Here is a 26,354-nt window from a genome sequence, read left to right as displayed (position 1 = left end):
AGCTGTATTGACCCTCTGGGAAGAATTAAACTTGGTTAAGCTTTCGTAAATGTCCGTAGAGTTTTTCTACTCTGAGAATTAGAACCTAAACACTAGTCTGGGACTAAGAATCATTGTCAACGGAGAATCTCATATAGCTCAATATAGCTCACTTTTTCTTTTTTTTTTACACAAATATTTATTTTGACCAATCACATCAGATCTTTTTCAGAGCTAATCTGATTGGTCAAAAGACCAATTAGTGTAAAAAAAAAAATCATCAAAAAAACCATCAGAATTGGGCTGCCTGTGTTAATGTTACAATAGCTGTGTCTGGGAAACCAGCCCTTAGAGTTATAAACTCCTCGTTGGGTTAGTACTTCAAACCAGAGGACTCGAGTGTCTTTCATGGCAAGAGACGTGACAATAACACAAACATTCAACTTATTTTACTCAAAATGTATTTAAACCATATAGACCGGCGGTATTAAACTCTTACCCTACGAGACAGCTGGTTTTCTGTTCTACCTGTCACGTCCTGGCCAGTATAAGGTTAATTGGTATTGTAGTTTGGTCAGGACGTGGCAGAGGGTATTCGTTTTATGTGGTTCGGGGTGGTGTGTTTTGTTGAAGGGGCATTTGGTTTAAGTATTCCAGGGTTTTGGGGCACTGTTTGGTTTTCATGTATTCTATGGTTAGTCTAGTGCGTGTGTTTCTATGTTGAGTTAATTGGGGTTGGACTTCCAATTGAAGGCAGCTGTTTGGTGTTGCCTTTGATTGGAAGTCCTATATTAGTTGGGTGTGTTTGTCTTGTATTTTGTGGGAGATTGTTCTGTGTTGAGCCTTATGCTTTGCCAGACTGTTTGTTGTTGTTGTTATTCGTTCATTTTGTTCGTTCTCGTGGTTTTGTTATTTTGATATTCATTTTTGAAAGTAAATAAACATCAAGATGAGCATACACATACCTGCTGCGTTTTGGTCCTCCATTACCGACGACAACCGTGACACTACCTGATAATTAATTACACCCACCTGGTGTCCCAGGTCTAAATCAGTCCCTGACTAGAGGGGAATCATCCACCTGGTGTCCCAGGTCTAAATCAGTCCCTGACTAGAAGGGAACAATGGAGAAAAAGAAATGCAGTGGAACTGGTTTCTTGGTCCAGAGTTGAGTTTGAGGGATATAGACAATCTATTCAGTACACTACTTTTAACCAGAGCACGATGGTCCCCGGTCAACAGTAGTGGTCCCTGGTCAACAGCAGTGGGCCCTGGTCTACAGCAGTGGGCCCTGGTCTACAGCAGTGGGCCCTGGTCAACAGCAGTGGGCCCTGGTCTACAGCAGTGGGCCCTGGTCTACAGCAGTGGGCCCTGGTCTACAGTAGTGGGCCCTGGTCAACAGCAGTGGGCCCCGGTCAACAGCAGTGGGCCCCGGTCAACAGTAGTGGTCCCCTGGTCTACAGTAGTGGTCCCCTGGTCTACAGTAGTGGTCCCCTGGTCTACAGCAGTGGGCCCTGGTCAACTGCAGTGGGCCCTGGTCAACTGCAGTGGGCCCTGGTCAACAGTAGTGGTCCCTGGTCAACAGTAGTTGACTATAAAAAGGGAATAACGTTTTTTTCAAGACAACTGGGAACTCGTGAAAAAAAAGCCGAGGTCAAACCACGACGTCAATGATCTTCAGGTCAGGAAGTCAGAGCTCTAGAAAGATGCCAGAGTTTCTGATTTGGAATTCTGAGTTGGACGACCGTTCAAAACTATTTTCCCCCCCAGTCGGAACCGTTTTTTTCTTCTTCTCCTTCGAGTTCCCAGGTGTCTTGAACGAACTGATGTCGGAAGTCAAATATTTTCGAGTTCCCAGTGGTTTTGAACGCGACATACGGGTACCATTTGTGACACAGCTTTATGACAGTGATAGTGGGTGAATGCCAAACCACTCCCTCACCTGGCCTCGCCCCTACCAACTCGCTCAGAGGGCCTGCCGTCGTCACATGTTGCTGACGAAACTCACATGGTGACTTCCAGAGCGTGGCGAGGGGGGAATCAATAAACCCATCAACTTCAGCACACACTTCTGACTTGAATGCCGCAATTCATGTTACACATTCAAATAAAACAAACATGAAATTCAAAATTAAAACAAATTCGTTTTACAAGATAACAGTTAAATATTTAATTTGGGAGGTATTCCATTTGTTACATGTATCAAGCTTTTCAAAATTAGACAAACAAATGCACATCGCAGATAATTAGGCACGCTAATTCCATTATTTTGTATGAAATTGCGCAAACTCCAAACACAGGCTTGGTCGAAGTGGCTATCAGAGTGTCTAATTAGCTCCTTAAACCCTCGATAATTTTTAATCCCTCAGCTTTGGGACAGTCGTGCATATGGCGGAGGTGCAAGTGAAAGCTCAAAATGTAGGGCTGAGGGAAGGGAAAGGGGGTGATTTGGGACGGAGCCCGAGGAATGGGTTGGGTGTATTCTGTAGTGTCATCATGCGTGAGCTGATATGGGGTGGCTCAGGCCTCTGAAGTAAGACTGTTCTCTCTCAGTCATCAGCTCAAAGTGCAATGGCTGCTGGCAGAAGTTACACTCTCCCGAAGAATGGGGCTTCAGAGGTAGACCGGATTCCTTCCACGTCTGAACCAGCTTCTCTGTAGAGGGGAAATATTGTTAAAAAAAAAATTAAAAAGGGGATCTCCAACAGTTAGATCACAATTAGTAGCTTGCAGCCCATCTATGAGTAATTTGTCAAATATGCATTTTTAAAATTATTATTATTATTATTATTATATATTTTAACGTGTTCCATCGCATACTGTCAAACATAAAAGCTACCAGCTATTATCCAATCAAAGCCACATTGACATTATCCCACCCCTGGTTAGCCACGATTGGCTTAAACCTCTTAAGGACCGCACCCTTTTCCCCCCCTCAAATTTCCTCCTAAAATGACAGACCCAAATCTAACTGCCTGTAGCTCAGGACCTGAAGCAAGGATATGCATATTCTTGATACCATTTGAAAGGAAACACTTTGAAGTTTGATGTTTAATGTTGGAGAACACATTAGATCTGGTAAAAGATAAAGTTTTAGACTGATCCAAAGAACCATTGCATGTCTGTTCAAAATGTTGTATCAAGTCTGCCAAAATGTGCCTAATTGGTTTATTAATACATTTTTCAAGTTCATAACTGTGCACTCTCCTCAAAACAATAGAATGGTATTCTTTACGGGCCCCCTTAAGAGTTGTTTATTACCCACTATATTGACCAAAAACACATCTCTTGTACATCAAGGACCCAGGGAAGAGTTGCAGGATACAGGAGAAGAATGTGCCTATTTGAAAGCTAGAATAAATAAATAAATAAAAACGAGCTCTCATGCTAGAAAAATGTTGAAGACCCTCAGTATTAGAGGATCTAAAAATCTGGGCATTCATTTGTGTGAGTGACATAATGCCTGTCTCTAGAAGTCATTCTGGGTCGTGTTCAATAGAGCAAAAACCGTTGCAAAAGAGAAACACTTTGGGGGGGGAGGGGAAAAAAAATAACAAAGGTTTGGGTACAGCCATTACCTTTAGTTTAAGAAGGTTTTCTGCCGTTTTTGTGGGTACTGAACACAACCCATGTTTAAAACACACACGCACAACAAGATAAAACCTTCACCGCAGTCATTTCCTGTTTACTTGCTTGACCAAACACCCGCTCTCTTACCGACAAAGTGCGTCATCATCTGAGGGGTGTGGTGTGGCGTGGGGGCGATGCGTAGAAGCTCCTCCCCCCGGGCGACCGTGGGATAGTTGATGGCCTGGACGTAGATGTTGTAACGACTCATCATGACGTCACAAACCTCCGTGTTCTTCTCCGCGTCGGACACCTGCAGGCAACATCCCATAAAATCAAATCAATGGAAGAATCATCACGAGAATGTCAATCTAATAACGGCGAGGATGTCAATTAGTCACTATTAACCATGTCAAATCAATAATGTTGGAGGCCAATCAATATTATGACAATCCATACTAACAATTAAAAGCAATTTAAAAAAAATAAAAATATATGTTACCCAGGACCAAAAAAAAATGTATGAAATGTATGCATTCACTACTGTAAGTCGCTCTGGATAAGAGCGTCTGCTAAATGACTAAAATGTAAAATGTAAAAAAATGTTGAATGAGAAACTAAATGAGAATGGAAGGCCTCACAAGTTTCCGGACAAAATTTCCGATTCACATTGGACAATAAAGTTGTAGTGATTCTCACCCTGACAGGGATGATGTGAGAGGGACAGTGGACGACGGGCAGTCCAGAGTCCATGAGCATCTGTCTCAGCAGCTTCACGTTACGCTGGTGTTTCCTCCTGAGGGCGCGGCCCTCCTCCCCTTTAAGGGTCTGGATGGACTCGCGGGCGCCCGCCAGCAGCATGGGAGGTAGAGACGTGGTGAATATGAAGCCTGCAGCGTAACTACGCACTGTGTCCACCAGGGCATCGGTACTGGCGATGTAGCCTCCAACACAGCCAAACGCCTTGCCTGGAAGAACAAAGATAACGTTAAAACATTCGTTATAAAAATAAAATAAAAAAACAGGTTGACTGAGGCTCCTCCTCTAGAGCAGGGAAATTAGCATTTAGCTGACAGATATATCTATAATTTAGCCCAAACAACTACCTCTTTCTCTTCTGTATTTATTTATTTTATTTTGCTCCTTTGCACTTTCTTCCACTACAAATCTACTATTCCAGTGTTTTTCTTGCTATACTTTATTTACTTTGCCACCATGGCCTTTTTTGCCTTTACCTCCCTTATCTCACAACATTTGCTCACATTGTATATAGTCTTATTTTTTTCTACGGCATCATTGATTGTATGTTGTTTTACTCCATGTGTAACTCTGTGTTTTTGTATGTTGTCGAACTGCTTTGCTTTATCTTGGCCAGGTCGCAATTGTAAATGAGAACTTGTTCTCAACTTGCCTACCTGGTTAAATAAAGGTGAAATAAATAAATAAAATAAATAAATATTTCTGGTTCACAACAAACTGAGCATCACTGGTTGTTGGAGATTAAAATAGGAGACTTTCCTTCTACTTCTAGACCTCTTGGTCTTCAACAGGTCTTGTTGTTGTGAAGCAGGTTTTATTCTGGTCATCTTGACATGGTTCTATTCAATCAAGACAAAGCAACTCAACAGAGGATTGGCTTGCTGTAGTGTGTGTGTGTGTGTGTGTGTGTGTGTGTGTGCTGATTGGTCTCTCAGCTTGCCCAGGGCTGTGGTCTCCTAGCAACAGGAAAATAAATTCTAGTTCCTGTTTCTCCAATGTCCCATTACATGACAATCTGAAACTCCAGAAATCTTGTTCGCTTCAGGGATTCAGACAACAAAAGACTGAAGAAACTCGACTACAGATGTCAGGAAAACTAACTTGGGAGGTTTTAGAAAAGCTTTAAAACATTGTGCTGTTTGGGGGGGGAGGTAAATGCTGTTAACTAGTAGTCATTGGTGACATTTTGAACAGTGTTTAGTTTTAAATACTGACCCAGTGTTCCAGAGATGATGTCCATCTTGTGCATGATGCCGTCTCGGTCCCCGATACCGCCTCCCCTGGCGCCGTACAGCCCCACCGCATGGACCTCGTCTACAAACGTGATGGCTCCAAATTCATGAGCCACATCGCACAACTCCTCCAGAGGACACACCGCACCTTTAAGAGGAAGGGGGAAAAAAACTATTTGAATGAGGCATTTTAAAGCAGGGTTATAGTGGGACACACCAGTCCTTTAAAAACAACAAAAAGGTTAATATCATAATAATAATAATATCATATAACTAATTTAGCAGGAGGAATGATACCAGTATCGCAATATTTTTTCCATGTCAAAAAACGTCAACACAAAGCAGACCAAGCTGTTTTGTCCTTTAAAAACCTGCTGTTTATAAAATATTGTGTGCTATAAACTTGGAAAATAAATGCATGTGACTCTGGATGACAATATAAATGAGGTTTGTTTCCAACATTACGACTGTTTTCCTAAAGAAGTTAAATCAGCTTGGTGTTTTGTTTCCTTGCCACGACACTAATGAGTACGGCAATACTGAAGGGCATAATTTACACATTTCTTCAACAGGAAATATCATATAACCAGTACAGGACATTTTAATAAGAGGGTTAAACTGCCATTCAGGTTTCACTGAGTCACCTCTCAAATTTCAGATTAGAACTATTCAGGCAAATCAGAACTATAACGGTCATATAAAATCACAGCACTGACGTCAACAGGATATGTTAGTTACACATCACAGGTCACGTTAAGGCTCTTCACATAGGCAATAGGGTGCCATTTGGGACACAGTTCTACTCCACTCACCGTCCATGGAGTGGACCGTCTCGAAGGCTACGATCTTTGGAGTGGTCGGGTCTGACTTCAGCAGTAGCTCTCTCAAGTGGTCGGGGTCATTGTGACGGAATACAAATTTCTTGGCTCCGCTGTTCCTGATACCTTGGATCATTGAGGCGTGATTCCCTGCATCAGAATATATTTCACAGCCTAGGGAGAGAAGGGAACAAAACACCTGTTTAGTACCATTTCACCTTCGTCATTTAGCAGACGCACTAATCCAAAGCGATTTACAGTTAGTGCATTCAACTAAAATAGTTGAATTTTTTTTTTTTTAAACATATCGTAGTCATTGCAGTAAAGCCCCCCCTCAACGCGGCCCCCCCTCAACGCGGCCCCCCCTCAACGCGGCCCCCCCTCAACGCGGCCCCCCCTCAATGCCATGGCACACATTCATTTATTTTTCATCCTTTGTTTATTCAGGAGATCATCTTGATAATAATAAAAGCCTGTTTAGGATCATGATAACCCAGATGAATATAATGTATGATATAATTACTAACCCGATTTTACCTTGGTGGCTTTGTTGACAGATTTTTCAGCTCTATGGTCATGATCCACGGAGAGCCAACATAAAGAAGGAAGTACAACAGCTTGAATCCACAACTACCTGGCCCTAGAGGGACCGCTCAACCGGTACCTGGCCCTAGAGGGACGGCTCAACCGGTACCTGGCCCTAGAGGGACGGCTCAACCGGTACCTGGCCCTAGAGGGACGGCTCAACCGGTACCTGGCCCTAGAGGGACGGCTCAACCGGTACCTGGCCCTAGAGGGACGGCTCAACCGGTACCTGGCCCTAGAGGGACGGCTCAACCGGTACCTGGCCCTAGAGGGACGGCTCAACCGGTACCTGGCCCTAGAGGGACGGCTCAACCGGTACCTGGCCCTAGAGAGACCGCTCAACCGGTACCTGGCCCTAGAGAGACCGCTCAACCGGTACCTGGCCCTAGAGGGACGGCTCAACCGGTACCTGGCCCTAGAGGGACGGCTCAACCGGTACCTGGCCCTAGAGGGACCGCTCAACCGGTACCTGGCCCTAGAGGGACCGCTCAACCGGTACCTGGCCCTAGAGGGACGGCTCAACCGGTACCTGGCCCTAGAGGGACCGCTCAACCGGTACCTGGCCCTAGAGAGACCGCTCAACCGGTACCTGGCCCTAGAGGGACCGCTCAACCGGTACCTGGCCCTAGAGGGACGGCTCAACCGGTACCTGGCCCTAGAGGGACCGCTCAACCTGCTCATGGCCCTAGAGGGACCGCTCAACCGGTACCTGGCCCTAGAGGGACGGCTCAACCGGTACCTGGCCCTAGAGGGACGGCTCAACCGGTACCTGGCCCTAGAGGGACGGCTCAACCGGTACCTGGCCCTAGAGGGACGGCTCAACCTGCTCATGGCCTAGAGGGACTGTTGAGCACAGGATGCTATTTATTTTGGCACTACAATGTCTGTTAGTTCAGGTCAGGTGAGGGGATTACCTGGTCCTAGAGACAGGCTACAATGTCTGTTAGTTCAGGTCAGGTGAGGGGATTACCTGGTCCTAGAGACAGGCTACAATGTCTGTTAGTTCAGGTCAGGTGAGGGGATTACCTGGTCCTAGAGACAGGCTACAACGTCTGTTAGTTCAGGTCAGGTGAGGGGATTACCTGGTCCTAGAGACAGGCTACAATGTCTGTTAGTTCAGGTCAGGTGAGGGGATTACCTGGTCCTAGAGACAGGCTACAATGTCTGTTAGTACAGGAAAGGTCAGGTGAGGGGATTACCTGGTCCTAGAGACAGGCTACAACGTCTGTTAGTTCAGGTCAGGTGAGGGGATTACCTGGTCCTAGAGACAGGCTACAACGTCTGTTAGTTCAGGTGAGGGGATTACCTGGTCCTAGAGACAGGCTACAATGTCTGTTAGTTCAGGTCAGGTCAGGTGAGGTGATTACCTGGTCCTAGAGACAGGCTACAATGTCTGTTAGATCAGGTCAGGTGAGGGGATTACCTGGTCCTAGAGACAGGCTACAATGTCTGTTAGTTCAGGTGAGGTGAGGGGATTACCTGGTCCTAGAGACAGGCTACAATGTCTGTTAGTTCAGGTCAGGTGAGGGGATTACCTGGTCCTAGAGACAGGCTACAATGTCTGTTAGTTCAGGTCAGGTGAGGGGATTACCTGGTCCTAGAGACAGGCTACAATGTCTGTTAGTTCAGGTCAGGTGAGGGGATTACCTGGTCCTAGAGACAGGCTACAACGTCTGTTAGTTCAGGTCAGGTGAGGGGATTACCTGGTCCTAGAGACAGGCTACAATGTCTGTTAGTTCAGGTGAGGTGAGGGGATTACCTGGTCCTAGAGACAGGCTACAATGTCTGTTAGTTCAGGTCAGGTGAGGTGATTACCTGGTCCTAGAGACAGGCTACAATGTCTGTTAGTTCAGGTGAGGGGATTACCTGGTCCTAGAGACAGGCTACAATGTCTGTTAGATCAGGTCAGGTGAGGGGATTACCTGGTCCTAGAGACAGGCTACAATGTCTGTTAGTACAGGAAAGGTCAGGTGAGGTGATTACCTGGTCCTAGAGACAGGCTACAATGTCTGTTAGTTCAGGTCAGGTGAGGGGATTACCTGGTCCTAGAGACAGGCTACAATGTCTGTTAGTTCAGGTCAGGTGAGGGGATTACCTGGTCCTAGAGACAGACTACAATGTCTGTTAGTTCAGGTCAGGTCAGGTGATTACCTGGTCCTAGAGACAGGCTACAATGTCTGTTAGTTCAGGTCAGGTCAGGTGATTACCTGGTCCTAGAGACAGGCTACAATGTCTGTTAGTTCAGGTCAGGTGAGGGGATTACCTGGTCCTAGAGACAGGCTACAATGTCTGTTAGTTCAGGTCAGGTGAGGGGATTACCTGGTCCTAGAGACAGGCTACAATGTCTGTTAGTTCAGGTCAGGTCAGGTGAGGTGATTACCTGGTCCTAGAGACAGGCTACAATGTCTGTTAGATCAGGTCAGGTGAGGGGATTACCTGGTCCTAGAGACAGGCTACAATGTCTGTTAGTTCAGGTCAGGTGAGGTGATTACCTGGTCCTAGAGACAGGCTACAATGTCTGTTAGTTCAGGTGAGGGGATTACCTGGTCCTAGAGACAGGCTACAACGTCTGTTAGATCAGGTCAGGTGAGGTGATTACCTGGTCCTAGAGACAGGCTACAATGTCTGTTAGATCAGGTCAGGTGAGGGGATTACCTGGTCCTAGAGACAGGCTACAATGTCTGTTAGTACAGGAAAGGTCAGGTGAGGTGATTACCTGGTCCTAGAGACAGGCTACAATGTCTGTTAGTTCAGGTCAGGTGAGGGGATTACCTGGTCCTAGAGACAGGCTACAATGTCTGTTAGTACAGGAAAGGTCAGGTGAGGTGATTACCTGGTCCTAGAGACAGGCTACAATGTCTGTTAGTTCAGGTGAGGGGATTACCTGGTCCTAGAGACAGGCTACAATGTCTGTTAGTTCAGGTCAGGTGAGGGGATTACTTGGTCCTAGAGACAGGCTACAATGTCTGTTAGTTCAGGTCAGGTGAGGGGATTACCTGGTCCTAGAGACAGGCTACAATGTCTGTTAGTTCAGGTGAGGGGATTACCTGGTCCTAGAGACAGGCTACAATGTCTGTTAGTTCAGGTGAGGGGATTACCTGGTCCTAGAGACAGACTACAATGTCTGTTAGTTCAGGTCAGGTCAGGTGATTACCTGGTCCTAGAGACAGGCTACAATGTCTGTTAGTTCAGGTCAGGTGAGGGGATTACCTGGTCCTAGAGACAGGCTACAATGTCTGTTAGTTCAGGTCAGGTGAGGGGATTACCTGGTCCTAGAGACAGGCTACAATGTCTGTTAGTTCAGGTCAGGTGAGGGGATTACCTGGTCCTAGAGACAGGCTACAATGTCTGTTAGTTCAGGTCAGGTGAGGGGATTACCTGGTCCTAGAGACAGGCTACAATGTCTGTTAGTTCAGGTCAGGTGAGGGGATTACCTGGTCCTAGAGACAGGCTACAATGTCTGTTAGTTCAGGTCAGGTGAGGTGAGGTGATTACCTGGTCCTAGAGACAGGCTACAATGTCTGTTAGTTCAGGTCAGGTGAGGTGAGGTGATTACCTGGTCCTAGAGACAGGCTACAATGTCTGTTAGTTCAGGTCAGGTCAGGTGAGGTGATTACCTGGTCCTAGAGACAGGCTACAATGTCTGTTAGTTCAGGTCAGGTGAGGGGATTACCTGGTCCTAGAGACAGGCTACAATGTCTGTTAGTTCAGGTCAGGTGAGGGGATTACCTGGTCCTAGAGACAGGCTACAATGTCTGTTAGTTCAGGTCAGGTGAGGGGATTACCTGGTCCTAGAGACAGGCTACAATGTCTGTTAGTTCAGGTCAGGTGAGGGGATTACCTGGTCCTAGAGACAGGCTACAATGTCTGTTAGTTCAGGTCAGGTGAGGGGATTACCTGGTCCTAGAGACAGGCTACAATGTCTGTTAGTTCAGGTGAGGTGAGGGGATTACCTGGTCCTAGAGACAGGCTACAACGTCTGTTAGTTCAGGCGATTATTACTTAGCTGTCCCTGTAAGTACATTGTGTTAGTTCAGTACAGATAAGGTGATATATGCTTACCTGGTATCATCTTGGCCAGGGTGAACAGAGTGGAGTCATTGGCTACGAAGCAGGAAGTGAAGAGTAGCGCGGCGTCCTTCCTGTGGAGATCTGCTAGTTCCTGTTCCAATTCCACGTGGAATTTACTGGTCCCAGAGATGTTCCTGGTTCCTCCAGCCCCACTGCCGTGCTTACGCAACGTCTCCCTGGAAACAATGGTAAACAACAACAACAACGGTAAACAACATCCTCGGGAACCATGATTACACCCAACGTCTCCCTGGAAACAACACCAAAGAGGAAACAATAGTAAACTGTCTAATTACCATGTATTCCCTGGGTCATTAACATCTCTGTGTGGGCATCTATAGAAAGGCCAATGAAGAGGTAAATTGGTCCTTAGTGAAACTAACAGTTTGTTTTGTCCCGTCTCCTCGGGGAGAAATATAGCCCCATTGATCTATCCATGGGTGTGTTCAGTAGGTAACAAGAACAAATGTTTTGAAAGAGTTAAAAAACTGAGAGATACTACTATCTGTGGGAAAAATGCTAAATCTCAGTTTCAATGGTAAATCAAACAGCCCCTTTTATATAGCCCTAATGAGCACCTCCCCCAGACCGTGTCTTCATTTATCCATCCATCCCACTACCGACCCATCACCAGTTGTCCGGCTACTTACGTGATGGAGTTGACGACCCGTGGGTGTCTGCTCATGCCCAGGTAGTCGTTGGAGCACCACACAGACACGTCCCTCCTGTTGCTAAGGGAATCGGTGTAGTCGTCACCCATGGGGAAGTCCGTGGCCCGCCGGTTAACCGTCTTAAAGACACGGTACGTGTGATCGCTCTTCTTCTCCTCAATCTTCCTCTCAAAGAACTCATCGTAGCGGAAGTTAGAGACTGCAGGAGAGACAAAACAAGGAAGGAAACGTAGGAGGTAAAGATCACATTGAGTTGACCAGTTTTAATAAAAGACAAGAGAGAACATGCTTAACTCGATCCTCTTTCAGAACACTTTGAACGGGTGCTCTCTTTCGGTTTTATTCTATGTTTCATAGCTGTCTGTGTGTGTGTGTGTGTGTGTGTGTGTGTGTGTGTGTGTGTGTGTGTGTGTGTGTGTGTGTGTAACCTGAACTGGGAAGTAATAGGAGACGTTTGAATGCACCCTGGGTTTTATTGAGAACAGAGCTAGGAGCTACTTGGTGTGTGTGTGTGACTACTGCTCTTTCCATGACAGACTGACTAGGTGAATACAGGTTAAAGCTATGATCCCTTATTGATGTCACTTGTTTAATCCACTTCAAATCAGTGTAGATGAAGAGGAGGAGACATGTTAAAGAAGGATTTTTAAGCCTTGAGACCTCATGGCTTGGTTTTTGCTCTGACATGCACTGTCAACTGTGGGACCTTATATAGACAGGTGTGTGCCTTTCCAAATCATGTCCAATCAATTGAATTTACCACAGGTGGACTCCAATCAAGTTGTAGAAACATCTCAAGGATGATCAATGGAAACAGGATGCACCTGAGCTCAATTGAGTGTCCTCAAAAAGGGTCTACGTTTATTTAATACATTTGCAACAACAACAAAAAATGATCTAGAAAAACGGTTTTCGCTTTGTCATTATGGGGTATTGTTGGATGTTGGATGTTAGCGCGATTGGTGTCACCTCGTTAGTCAATATGTGTTAATCCTGTGCTGGTTAGTCACCTCGTTAGTTAGTATGTGTTACTCCTGTGCTGGTTGGTCACCTCGTTAGTCAGTATGTGTTACTCCTGTGCTGGTTGGTCACCTCGTTAGTCAGTATGTGTTACTCCTGTGCTGGTTGGTTACCTCGTTAGTCAGTATGTGTTACTCCTGTGCTGGTTGGTCACCTCGTTAGTCAGTATGTGTTACTCCTGTGCTGGTTAGTCACCTCGTTAGTCAGTATGTGTTACTCCTGTGCTGGTTGGTCACCTCGTTAGTCACCTCGTTAGTCAGTATGTGTTACTCCTGTGCTGGTTGGTCACCTCGTTAGTCAGTATGTGTTACTCCTGTGCTGGTTGGTCACCTCGTTAGTCAGTATGTGTTACTCCTGTGGTGGTTGGTCACCTCGTTAGTCAGTATGTGTTACTCCTGTGCTGGTTGGTCACCTCGTTAGTCACCTCGTTAGTCAGTATGTGTTACTCCTGTGCTGGTTGGTCACCTCGTTAGTCAGTATGTGTTACTCCTGTGCTGGTTGGTCACCTCGTTAGTCAGTATGTGTTACTCCTGTGCTGGTTGGTCACCTCGTTAGTCACCATGTGTTACTCCTGTGCTGGTTGGTCACCTCGTTAGTCACCTCGTTAGTCAGTATGTGTTACTCCTGTGCTGGTTGGTCACCTCGTTAGTCAGTATGTGTTACTCCTGTGGTGGTTGGTCACCTCGTTAGTCAGTATGTGTTACTCCTGTGCTGGTTGGTCACCTCGTTAGTCACCTCGTTAGTCAGTATGTGTTACTCCTGTGCTGGTTGGTCACCTCGTTAGTCAGTATGTGTTACTCCTGTGCTGGTTGGTCACCTCGTTAGTCAGTATGTGTTACTCCTGTGCTGGTTGGTCACCTCGTTAGTCACCTCGTTAGTCAGTATGTGTTACTCCTGTGCTGGTTGGTCACCTCGTTAGTCACATCGTTAGTCAGTATGTGTTACTCCTGTGCTGGTTGGTGACCTCGTTAGTCAGTATGTGTTACTCCTCTGCTGGTTGGTCACCTCGTTAGTCAGTATGTGTTACTCCTGTGCTGGTTGGTCACCTCGTTAGTCAGTATGTGTTACTCCTGTGCTGGTTGGTCACCTCGTTAGTCAGTATGTGTTACTCCTGTGCTGGTTGGTCACCTCGTTAGTCAGTATGTGTTACTCCTGTGCTGGTTGGTCACCTTGTTAGTCACCTCGTTAGTCAGTATGTGTTACTCCTGTGCTGGTTGGTCACCTCGTTAGTCAGTATGTGTTACTCCTGTGCTGGTTGGTCACCTCGTTAGTCGGTATGTGTTACTCCTGTGCTGGTTGGTCACCTCGTTAGTCGGTATGTGTTACTCCTGTGGTGGTTGGTCACCTCGTTAGTCGTTATGTGTTACTCCTGTGGTGGTTGGTCACCTCGTTAGTCGGTATGTGGTACTCCTGTGGTGGTTGGTCACCTCGTTAGTCGGTATGTGTTACTCCTGTGGTGGTTGGTCACCTCGTTAGTCGGTATGTGTTACTCCTGTGCTGGTTGGTCACCTCGTTAGTCAGTATGTGTTAAACCTGTGCTGGTTGGTCACCTCGTTAGTCAGTATGTGTTACTCCTGTGCTGGTTGGTCACCTCGTTAGTCACCTCGTTAGTCACCTCGTTAGTCGGTATGTGTTACTCCTGTGCTGGTTGGTCACCTCGTTAGTCAGTATGTGTTACTCCTGTGCTGGTTGGTTACCTCGTTAGTCAGTATGTGTTACTCCTGTGCTGGTTGGTCACCTCGTTAGGCACCTCGTTAGTCAGTATGTGTTACTCCTGTGCTGGTTGGTCACCTCGTTAGTCAGTATGTGTTAATCCTGTGCTCGTTGGTCACCTCGTTAGTCAGTATGTGTTATTGACTAACGAGATGTGGAGGGTTAACTCTTAGTTGTCTCTCCCTATTTTCATTTCTAGACAAACATTCCTTTATCTGATCTTCCCCGTTTTCATTTTGCTCCATTTTTTGGTTTGCTTCCTGTCTAAGTTTGGTGTGGGTTTCTCTTTTGTTTGCCTCTTAGTGGGTCTCATGATGGGTGTCTCTTAGGTCCCAGTTGTTGTTACTCGTCACCTTTCAGTGGACACCCCCATTAGTGTCTTTCAGAACCCCTCCTAAAACCCCACCGATTTCATTTTGTTTATTGTCAGTGACTGTTAGTTCCCCCCCTTCTATTTGACCAACAACTTTTCGGTTTTCTTGCTGGGGAACATAAATATTTTCACAGATCAATTAATTCTCATCTTTACTAATATGGAAAGTGTGTTTAGATTTGGAATGTCCCATTATCAAAATGTGGAGGGGGGAAATAAGCAGTCATCCGTATGCCCTCCAATAGAAAATGGAGGCACCTGATGGAGGGACAATAGAGCCCTGAGTACCAGGCCATTAGGACCTGATGGAGGGACAATAGAGCCCTGAGTACCAGGCCATTAGGACCTGATGGAGGGACAATAGAGCCCTGAGTACCAGGTCATTAGGACCTGATGGAGGGACAATAGAGCCCTGAGTACCAGGCCATTAGGACCTGATGGAGGGACAGTAGAGCCCTGAGTACCAGACCAATAGGACCTGATGGAGGGACAGTAGAGCCCTGAGTACCAGACCAATAGGACCTGATGGAGGGACAGTAGAGCCCTGAGTACCAGACCAATAGGACCTGATGGAGGGACAGTAGAGCCCTGAGTACCAGGCCATTAGGACCTGATGGAGGGACAATAGAGCCATTAGGACCTGATGATCATTAGTGAGTTGGGTGCTACTAACATGTCCAGAGAGCATAAGAGGAGAAAACCATGACTCAGCCCTATGTGCCACTCAAATATTAGGTGTTCCTAATGTTTGATCAACTGACTATATACTCTATTGTACCTTATATGTTCATGGCTGCACAATGACAACATTTTTATTTATTTAAATAGAACTCATTCATTTAAATGAGTCTCTACGGCAAGGACAATAAAGTTTGGTTTGAACAGTCTGGTCATGTGACTCACAGCTGGGCATGTTCTCCTGCAGTAAATGGGACACCCTGGTTGGACGTTGATTCAGCAGCTTCTTCATCAGATCGGTTCGGGTAAGACCTCCAGACTTTGAGGAAGAACTACTGGCCAGAGCCTGGGCTGGGGTCACATCTGGGGAAGACAGAGAGGTATGAGGCTGAACAGTTATGGCAGGACCGTAGATTTGTAAATATAAATGTAAAATGTATATAATATTAGTGTAATATCTAAATTGCTATGGGTTGAACAGTAATATCATGGAATCATGGGGTGCGTTAAGTTCGCTTGGACGTTTGCGGAACGGTTTGTACTAAAAACGACACGTTTTCCCCCAAAAACGTTCTTGAACCGACAGATACGTTTGGTCCGTTTCGGTGGGTGTGGCTTGAAGCAAAAAGTGACGTATTTATAAAAAATAAAAATATATATATCTTTTTTTTTTTTAAAAGGGCAACGGTGCAATTTGAACCCACAACCAACTCCTTCCTGTTTCAACTGGTCGTTCCGTACAGCACCGTTTCCGTTCCACTGAACGTTCTATTAGGTTAAGTACTGAACCCAGCCATGTTCTAATAGGCAGCTGGTCCTCCAATGGGGAAGAAGGAAATGAGAAAAATACATCCTGTGATTGGAAAATGTTTGTTTGTGCTTTGTTAATAACTCATTTTTTGTGCTCATGCAAGTGGCAGATTGAATTCTCTCTCAGTATGCCCAGAACCTTGTTTAGAGAAAGGGGATCTCTCAGTTTCATGGTGTCAGCTTAGAGAGAAGATGACGTGTGAGGTGTTGGTCTGTCACATGTTATGAACCAGTATTGGTCGTCACATGAATGAAGCAAATATAACTTGTCTGCAGTATAAGAGAACTAACGGGACTGCCCCAGTAGAACTCCTGACAGACGTTCACCAGGGTCTGTAGTGACGCCTCTAGCACCGAGATGCAGTGCCTTAGACCGCTGCGCCACTCAGGAGCGCCAAAGAATATACTCCATCTGTATCAATAAAGCAGGGGGTTCTCCAAATGTTTGGGGCCAGGGACCCCTTTTGTGATATAAATTTTAATCAGGGACACAACTCGAGTGAGATAAAAAAATTTTTTTTAAATGCATACAAGGGGTTTTACTATGACTTTGGCTGTGCATGGCTGGACAAACCAAGTCTCGGGCCCTGGGAAGCAAGATTTTAAAAGCCCGCCTCTTGGAATTGGAGAGAAGATTTAGCAGTTTTCAAGCCAAATTCCTGCAATTCTACACATTTTGCCATGAGGCAGAGGGAAAACTTTTCAGTTTTAAAGCTTAAGTTACAGTGCATTTAAGTTAAAAAAAATATATATAAAAAAAAAAAAAAAAATCAGTATTGAGTTAAAATAAAAATTGGTAGAGTACTGCAGTGGATACTAATATCCCAGGGTTAAGAACAGAGTACTGTGGATGAATAGTTTGACATTGTACTACACCCTCTAAACCGATTCCACAGATCCCTTGTCCAAAATGTATTTAAAATCTGTCAGTAATGTTATTTTTTTTTAAATATTTAAATCTGTCCACAGACCCCCTGAAGTACCGACCCCTGCAACAAAGGAACAAAGCTCCAGGTAGTTTAACCCACTGTGTACCTTTCTGGACGGTGCGCACCTCCTGCACATCCTCCTGCAGCTGGATGCTAGCCTGGCGGACCACATTGCTGTTCTGGCCCATCTCAGCCGCCAGGAAGGGGCACTTGGAGGCCACCGAGGCCTGGCCAGAAGGGGGCATGGGATGGGGGTGACTCTGAGGCAGCTTGGTGGTGGTGCCTCCATCGGTTACTAAAGCACAGAAGATACTAGAGTTAGGAGACTAAGAGCAACACACAGATACAGATCTTTAAAAAAAAAAAAAAACGTACACAATACTACGAGTGGTTTGTCCTAATGATGTGAGCAGGTTGGAAAAACATAGTGCTAGAGATTTTTCCAACTGAGGAAACCTTGGGGCCATAATTCATCTATTAACCTAACACATTGTGATGTTACAGTTTATGACCAGATCCCTTCTCGGCTGACGTCTAGGCTGAAGTCACGGGTGTCACAAGATCACCTATCCTTCTCGGCTGACGTTTAGGCTGATTTCACGGGTGTCACAAGATCACCTACCCTTCTCGACTGATGTCTGGGCTGAAGTCACGGTGTCATCAGCCTTCTGGAAGCTAGCTGAGGAGGAACAGAGAGAGCGGGCCAGAGGCTTGGAAGCCAGATCCATCATCACAGGACATTTCTGGGCATAGACCACCAGCGATTTCCGGGCCTGCTGGAAGAAGGCCTGGGGAACACGGGACAGGAACGGGCAGCGTCGAATTATAGTGTCCATCTTTCTAAACGATTGTCCAAGTCTGAGGGAAAAGAGATCAGATCAGGATCTGTTGTGAACCAGACATTTTATGGGTGATAAAGGCACCTTCAAAAATGTTTTTTTTTTTTCTATCATGTGTTTGTCATTGATACAAGTCTTGTCCTTTAAACAATTTCCCCAAGTTGTAATCAATTAAAGCTATACTATACTTTACTCTGAGTGAGAAGTTGAACATTGTAAAGTGTTATGGACGCCTATGCATTCACATCTCTTATCTGAAGAACGTAGGTCATAGGGCCTAGCTAAGCCAAAACATTACAGTCTGTGGGATAGGAATATGCCAGTGCCATAGTAAACTAATGAAACACATACACAATAACAATCACATGCTGCTCTTTACATGATAAATACAATGCTTCTCACAACAATGAGAAATTCACAATGATTGATCAGTACATAACATTATTCTACCAGCAGGCAGTGGGAAACAGTTAAAAATACACCAAAGCTGACAGACTGAAGTCCATCACTAGCTAAGTATATTAGGTCATACTATTCCACTCCTGAAAGCAGTAGGGTAGCGTTCAGTAGGAACAAAAAGGGAGAAAACGTATTGAAAAAGGCAACAACAACAAAAAAACGTTTTGAAACGGAAGAGGTTTTCTCCTGCTATGTGCCTGGCTACTGAATGGAGGCTAAGTTTTCCTAGACAGCTTTCCTCCTTCCGGGAATAAGACACATTTTTCATGGAAAGACTTTCCAGTGTCATGGTTAGAAGATTTTAATATTTGTTTTAATTAAAAAAGGCACTCGCACATCTGAGCAATCTTATTGCAGGTGCATGGCAACAGTTGAAACAAGATGAAGGGAAAAGGAAACCGCACATTGGTCTTGATAGTATCACTGATATTTAATAAGCTTTACGTATCGGCCTCCCGGCCTCCGTCAGAGCTTTTTTTTTTTTTTTTATTAAAATAATCATAATCGGGAAAGCCCAAAAAGCAAGCGTCTAGGACCTTATTCTCCCAGTCCATATATATATTTTTAAAGCATGACAAAAATCTATTTGAGGTTGAAAATAAATGACACAACAGAGCTGCCAACTCATTGGCCGTGAGACGCGCATTTCACCCTCCTTCTCACAGCACACCTCTTGTATCTGACGCATTGGAAAGTACTGCTTTTAAAAGTCCCGTGTATAGTCAACGCGGTAACGTTTCAACTGTGCTACTCTATCCATCGACCTGTCATACCACAGCACATTGAAGCATATGATTGGTCTAGTTACGTAAAGGATCAAGTGGATTGGATGCGCGTTTTAAAAGAAAAATCACCCCTCAAGATAAGAGTTGAGAGAGATATCAGTCTCCGCGGAGTTTATTAAAAACCGTCAAAAGAGCAGCAGGCTAGAGCTAGTTTTATGTACAATGTTGTCAACAAAATGAAGTTGCCGTTACTCCCCTCCCTATTGAAGAATGCAGTCTCTTGACAGCATGTACTAAATTTGATTGAATCCACACTTTGTGTTAGTCCTCTCGTTTGGTGACTGGGATTTAGGCGGTGACAACGAAAAGGTGACAACGATAAGCTCTACAGTATGTTTTAGCAGGGAAGTTTGGTAAGGTGACCTGATTTGGAAATTAAAATAATTTTGTCAAACAGATTGGGAACCCAGAAGTGTATGTTAGATTCTAGAAGGGGGAAGACAATAAAAATAAAATAGTTTGGGTAGAGTGTAGGGCCAGAGTTACATCATATTTTCTTCAAGAGATTTTATTACCCATTTACTTTAGTCTGATCACTGGAACAATTATGGGCTAAAACATTTGGTAATTACCGTGCTTGTCAGCAAGAACAATAGTGCTATTCCACACATTTATTTTAGTATTCCACTTATTCCCAATTCTGCCAGAGTAGTCACATATCTGAAATGCCTACTTGTGTCTTTGAAAATTAACGATATGAGGATATGCATTTTTAAAAACAATTTTGTTGCAGCCATTAATTGAACAGTTTGGAATAAGTCACACAAATAAGCATTGGAATTTGAAATGCTCCAGGAACCAAAATATAAAATTGGACATTTTAGTATTGTGTACATGCTAGGCAGAGAGGGTATGGGGATAAAACATATTGTCTATGTATATATAGTAAGACGATGTCAAGACTCTCCAGCCAGTAGACCTAAACCCCCTGGATATTGATCTATAGCCAGTAGACCTAAACCACCTGGATATTGATCGATCTCCAGCCAGTAGACCTAAACCCCCTGGATATTGATCTATAGCCAGTAGACCTAAACCACCTGGATATTGATCGATCTCCAGCCAGTAGACCTAAACCCCCTGGATATTGATCTCCAGCCAGTAGACCTAAACCCCCTGGATATTGATCCATCTCCAGCCAGTAGACCTAAACCCCCTGGATATTGATCTATAGCCAGTAGACCTAAACCCCCTGGATATTGATCCATCTCCAGCCAGTAGACCTAAACCCCCTGGATATTGATCTATAGCCAGTAGACCTAAACCACCTGGATATTGATCGATCGCCAGCCAGTAGACCTAAACCCCCTGGATATTGATCCATCTCCAGCCAGTAGACCTAAACCCCCTGGATATTGATCTATAGCCAGTAGACCTAAACCACCTGGATATTGATCCATCTCCAGCCAGTAGACCTAAACCCCCTGGATATTGATCTATAGCCAGTAGACCTAAACCACCTGGATATTGATCGATCTCCAGCCAGTAGACCTAAACCCCCTGGATATTGATCGATCTCCAGCCAGTAGACCTAAACCCCCTGGATATTGATCTATAGCCAGTAGACCTAAACCACCTGGATATTGATCTATCGCCAGCCAGTAGACCTAAACCACCTGGATATTGATATTCATTACATTTTTCCTTGAAGGTTGACTGATCTTGACAAATTAATTGTTATAACAAGAAAATGTTTCAAAACACCCATCACCTGGGAAACATACCTCTGGGGTGGCCAACACTCCTGGAGAACAAGCAGGATGTTCTTCCATCCCCAGTTTAAAGAAATAGTTCAACCAAAATATAAACACGTTTGTGTCCTTGTCTTGAAAGCAGTTTATGGATAAGCAGACTAATCTATGATTTGGTTACACAGGTTAAATGTTAATTTGGTTATTAGCATTTCCTGTGCAGAGCCTTGGTGTAGTGGTAACATTTACATTTTAGTCATTTAGCAGACGCTCTTATCCAGATCGACTTACAGTAGTGAATGCATACATTTCATACATTTCATTTTCATATATATTTTCATATACATATCTTTTTTTTTGTACTGGACACAGCATGTACTGCAGCATGTGTTGCATACAACTTTCCACCTGAGAACAGGGATCAATCTCTGTCTCCCTCTCTCATTTCATTAGTGTCTGAATATAAAAGTCTCAAACCAATGACATTTTTTAAATTATAAAATATGTGCATACTTTACATTTTATACTCCAAGAATCTCAAAATAACAAAGTCGTCAAATTTTGAGTGTTCATTTAATGTTTCAAAGCTATCTTGAATACAGTTAATTGTACATCCGGGACATAGGCCTAAACCATGTCAAAATACATAGAATTACAGGAAATGTGCCTTAAAAACAGTGAAATCGTCTACAGCCGTAGGACCCCAGTCCCCAGTCTAGGGATTGTGCCAGAGGGCAATGAACTTTATATAGCTTATCTCTCCAAGCTTTCTTCAAATGTTGGCAGCCCTGATACCAGTATTTTACAAACTAGCTACATTCCTGTGTAATCTGAGGAGACAAAAATCACGTAAACCGCAAATACCGTCAATCGTGCGTTAATAATTCAACAACCCCCACCCCAAGTCAAAATATGTTTAAAATCAATAAAATGTATCCACTCCATATGGATACTAAGTTTCATAGTTATACCGACGGGTTTAATAACTACTTACAGTTCAATGTCATCGTTACCGAATGAACAACACTAGGTAAATGTTCATTTAGCCAAGCGGCTAGAATATTCCCCGGTTAGACCCACTAGCACACCGGGCTACAGTAGCTGTCTGACCGAGGAACTAAGAACCAAAGGAGACTCATCTCGTTTGCTTACCTCGATATATGTTTCCGATCAACCTCTCACAACTAAAATTTAAAAAATAAATGTTAAAAAAAGAGCTAGATTATCTTGGAAAGATCTCAGTGTCGTTTTTAGTGTAAATAATTGATATAGCTACTGTTTTTTTTTAAATAAAAAAACTTAAAATGCCGTTTCGTTATCCTGCACTGAGGACGAACGTAGGGACAAGGAGAGGCGACCGGGTTTATAACAACCAAGACTTAACGCCAAGTCTCGCGAGAGGACGTGTGTGTACGTCACCGCACTCCAGACAGCCCCTTATTGCCCCAGAGAATGTTCCATTATGTCAAAAACCCAACATCCTCAATCATTTATCCTTTTATTTAACCTTTATTTAACTATGGCGAGTCAGTTGCAATATACAATTAGTCTACGCTGTAGTTAAACATGTAAAATATATATTTGTTTTGGGGGGGGGGACAGGTAAACATAATTTTGACATGTAAATATTTACATGTAAATTCTACATAAAACAATGTATGATCAGGGGCGTGTCCATTGGTATTTGAATACTGAATCATTTCATAATTTGAAAAGCTAAATATATGTACTTTCAGTTCCCAAATTTCCCAAAATGTAGTCTACCAGTATGCAGTGTAAATGTCACACGCAACAAGTTATTCTGCATTTAGAGTGTGTGGCATAATATGTGTTGAAATCAAATTGTATGTGTCACATGCGTCAAATACAACGGGGGGTAGACTTTACCGTGTAATGATTTCTATACGAGCCCTTCACAACGATGCAGCGTTAAAAAATATATATATACAAATAGTTGTTTGTGTAATTGTCGACTTGGGGAAAAATATGTAAAGAGAATGGTCATGTGTTGTATTTGTAGTACAATAATATTGTATTCACTTCACTACACACAGTTTGACCTTTCATCATGTCCCAAAAGCATTGACCAGTCAAATGTGTTACAGAATGAAGATTGTGAAGTGCTGAACCAAAGGATAGACTGTGATTTGTTGTGATAATGCTCCCTCTAGTGTTAGTTCTGCAATAAAGCAACACAGCAAAGCTACACGAAGTGTCCTTATTTGCGCTTTACCAAATAACATTTAGGAGAATGATATTCTGGATCATCTTCCGGTATCACTCAACACACTTTTTTGGGGGGCAAATATTCTCTGTGAATGGTAGCTTGCAGAGAACATGTGTGTTGAGATTTAAGCATGTTTAAGTGCCCATGAAACAAATAGAGAGATAATAGAGAGCTTCCCCAATAGGAATTATGATTCTATAATAAGGAAAATGCTCCATACACGGAGGTTTACAGGACGATTCAAGACGTACAGACGTACAGACGTAGGTGCATACGTACTTACGTCACACGCGTTAAAACAACTTGGGAACTCGGTCATGGCTAGACGGAATCAAGCTTTTGTAAAATCAACGTCAGATTGGATTTTTTTTCGTAGCAGGTTTGGATAATTTACGCAGTAGGTTAGGAGAATTAACGTAGTAGGTTAAGTTAATTAGGTTAAGGTTAGGAAATGGCTTAGGGTAATCTAAAATGCCCTAAAAAAATCTACTTTTGACGTAAATTTGACCAAAGCTGGATTCCTTCTAGACTTCAGTGCTCCGACCGGGAAAATAGTTTTAAATGAATAGTTTTGAACTTGGAATTCCAAGTGGGAAACTCCGGCATCTTTCTAGATCTCTGACTTTTAGACCTGAATATCATGGTTAGACCTCGTTTTTTCCCCCTGAGTTCCCAGTTATCTTGGAAACACCACTGCCATAGAGATCCGGCATTTACAAAATTATACTGATTGGCCAGATGGTGGCGCTATAATAAGCGATTGAAAAGGTTAACTTTGAAAGGTTACTCCACTCAGCCATTTTGACCTAAAGTCATGAAATTCGGTACATATCCTATCGTTCAAAAGTTTGGGGTCACTTAGAAATGTCCTTGTTTTTGAAAGAAAAGCAAATTTTTTTGTCCATTAAAATAACATACAATTTACCAGAAGTACAGTGTAGACATTGTTAATGTTGTAAATGACTATTGTAGCTGGAAACGGCTGATTTTTAATGGAATATCTACATAGGCGTACAGAGGCCCATTATCAGCAACTAGTTCAACTACTGAAGCACATTCTTGTACGCTTTCATTCTATCACAACAATTTATTTGAAATACAAATTTTACATTTTGGGGATTGTGAAAAATTCTTTATGAATGAAATACAATTATTAAGTTAATGAGTCATTAGTTCATGTCCTTAAGTAGAGGGACCTTCAAATGTAATATTCTACACTTCTTCTCTGTGTAACAACGTTTTGACTCATCCCAAATGTAGACCATTATTGTATGGCAAAATAGCATGATGTGTTTGTACTGTCACCTAAGATAGCTGAAGTGTGTCAGTGAATATTAATGAGCACTGATAGACAGATCTGTGTTAATACCACTTAAGACAGTGTGCACATCAAGTTCAACATTTAGCAGACGCTCTTATCCAGAGCGACTTACAGTAATGAATGCATACATTTCTTCTTTTTTTTCTTCCATACTGGTCCCCCATGGGAATCGAACCCACAACCCTGGTGTTGCAAACACCATGCTCTATCAAACCAAGCCACATGGGACCCATTCAACAGACGCTTTAGTCTGATGTTGGGTTCATGAAATAAATTCAAACAAATCAATCTTATTTTATGAAATCTTATTTTGTGAAATAATACATATTTATACAATATGGCTTTGTTTCAATGTGCTATTTAAAAAAGGGTATATATTCTTGTACATTCTCTGACATGATGTAATGTATGTTCTGAAATTCACGCAATATAAATGAATGATTTGTATTGTATTCTATCTTGTGTTTGGAATGATAGAGAAGACAAATTAGGATGACACTGAAAATAACCCAAGGAATACAACAACAAAAAAAATGACCCAACTGCTGGGTCAATCCCTCAACCCAATGTGTTGGGTTTATGTCACAGCCCATCTCACTGGGTTGTTTTACCCCAGGACTGAAGTATAATTTACCCAGCAAGCAGTTGGGTCAAGCGCTCAACCCAAGGCACTTGTGTCTTCCTTTCCTGTGGCGGTCCTCATGAGAGCCAGTTTCATCATAGAGCTTGATGGTTTTTGCGACTCCACTTGAAGAAACTTTCAAAGTGACTGACCTTCATTTCTTAAAGTAATGATGGATTGTCATTTCTCTTTCCTTATTTGAGCTGTTCTTGCCATAATATGGACTTGGTCTTTCACCAAATAGGGCTATCTTCTGTATACCCTCTCTCTGTTCACTTGACCACACGACTGGACAATAATCAAGATAAAACAGAATTTGAGCCTATAGGACTTGCTTTTTGGAGTGTGGAGTCAAAAAAGCAGAGCATCTGTCCTCGTGCTCCTAGACCTTAGTGCTGCTTTTGATACCATCGATCACCACATTCTTTTGGAGAGATTGGAAACCCAAATTGGTCTACACGGACAAGTTCTGGCCTGGTTTAGATCTTATCTGTCGGAAAGATATCAGTTTGTCTCTGTAGATTGTTTGTCCTCTGACAAATCAACTGTAAATGTTGTTCCTCAAGGTTCCGTTTTAGGACCACTATTGTTTTTACTATATATTTTACCTCTTGGTGATGTCATTCGGAAACATAATGTTAACTTTCACTGCTATGCGGTGTGGTGGCTAATTTCTGCATTACCAAATGAGGAGAGTTACAAACTTCACACACCAGTCAGAGTTATACTTAAACTACATCTTTAATAATAAGAGCTTTGCAAAAGCACTTTGACTTTCAATGATGCGCCATCTCTAATGAACCATTGAAAGTGACTACACAAAAGTACAAAAATCTTTTATAGCCAAGATACACCCCTCTCAAAGTACATGACAAACCACAGATACATAGAATGGATCACAAGGTTAAGTTTTGTATGAAAGATATCTATAAAACATAGCAGACAGCAACTGCTGTGTCAACAGTTTTCATTTTATAGACCAGTGTCTGGTCCTCCTTCTCCAAACTGGATCCGTCTCTCCCTGGTACGGGGTAGAACAGACCAGTGTCTGGTCCTCCTACTCCAAACTGGATCCGTCTCTCCCTGGTACGGCGTAGAACAGACCAGTGTCTGGTCCTCCTACTCCAAACTGGATCCGTCTCTCCCTGGTACGGTATAGAACAGACCAGTGTCTGGTCCTCCTACTCCAAACTGGATCAGTCTCT

General features: G+C 43.5%; 1 protein-coding gene and 3 long non-coding RNA genes across 10 annotated transcripts; 1 reads left to right on the top strand and 3 right to left on the bottom strand.

Annotated features, from left to right (window-relative positions):
• Positions 1-2,124: 2,124 nt before the first annotated feature.
• LOC115149968 (5-aminolevulinate synthase, nonspecific, mitochondrial) lies at positions 2,125-22,362 on the bottom strand. Its single transcript, XM_029692809.1, has 11 exons — positions 22,132-22,362; positions 17,828-18,063; positions 17,312-17,500; positions 15,692-15,829; positions 11,662-11,881; positions 11,003-11,187; positions 6,350-6,529; positions 5,521-5,685; positions 4,246-4,514; positions 3,697-3,859; positions 2,125-2,634 (listed from the first exon to the last, which is right to left on the bottom strand). Exons 2-11 carry the CDS (start codon positions 18,039-18,041, stop codon positions 2,474-2,476), a joined length of 1,884 nt encoding a protein of 627 aa, XP_029548669.1. The 5' UTR covers positions 18,042-18,063; positions 22,132-22,362; the 3' UTR covers positions 2,125-2,473.
• LOC115149975 (uncharacterized) lies at positions 6,787-10,137 on the bottom strand. 7 transcript variants are annotated; one of them, XR_003867013.1, is made up of 4 exons: positions 9,825-10,137; positions 9,657-9,773; positions 9,540-9,595; positions 6,787-9,483 (listed from the first exon to the last, which is right to left on the bottom strand). It is a non-coding gene; the product is annotated as an uncharacterized LOC115149975 (long non-coding RNA). The 7 variants fall into 7 exon arrangements; XR_003867016.1 differs by having other exon boundaries at positions 6,787-8,195; positions 8,247-9,595; positions 9,825-9,839; XR_003867017.1 differs by having other exon boundaries at positions 6,787-8,862; positions 8,924-9,595; positions 9,825-9,839.
• LOC115149978 (uncharacterized) lies at positions 9,886-10,618 on the top strand. Its single transcript, XR_003867021.1, has 3 exons — positions 9,886-9,974; positions 10,133-10,412; positions 10,596-10,618. It is a non-coding gene; the product is annotated as an uncharacterized LOC115149978 (long non-coding RNA).
• Positions 13,809-14,392, bottom strand: LOC115149977 (uncharacterized). The gene is made up of 2 exons (XR_003867019.1): positions 14,359-14,392; positions 13,809-14,293 (listed from the first exon to the last, which is right to left on the bottom strand). It is a non-coding gene; the product is annotated as an uncharacterized LOC115149977 (long non-coding RNA).
• Positions 22,363-26,354: the final 3,992 nt, after the last annotated feature.

Source organism: Salmo trutta, chromosome 16 (assembly GCF_901001165.1).
Source record: "Salmo trutta chromosome 16, fSalTru1.1, whole genome shotgun sequence".
NCBI lineage: Eukaryota > Metazoa > Chordata > Actinopteri > Salmoniformes > Salmonidae > Salmo > Salmo trutta.
The sequence above is the reverse complement of the archived record's forward strand: the minus strand, read 5'-3'. Positions and strand labels throughout refer to the sequence as shown.

What these genes read in the sequence shown, in the direction of transcription:
- LOC115149968 (XM_029692809.1), bottom strand. Translation starts at nt 18,041, where the DNA reads ATGGACACTATAATTCGACGCTGCCCGTTCCTGTCCCGTGTTCCCCAG. An exon ending in GCAGGAGAACATGCCCAGCT is followed by an intron (nt 11,882 to 15,691) that starts GTGAGTCACATG and finishes TCTCTCCTGCAG; the next exon opens with TCTCTAACTTCCGCTACGAT. An exon ending in CGGGTCGTCAACTCCATCAC is followed by an intron (nt 11,188 to 11,661) that starts GTAAGTAGCCGG and finishes CATTGTTTCCAG; the next exon opens with GGAGACGTTGCGTAAGCACG.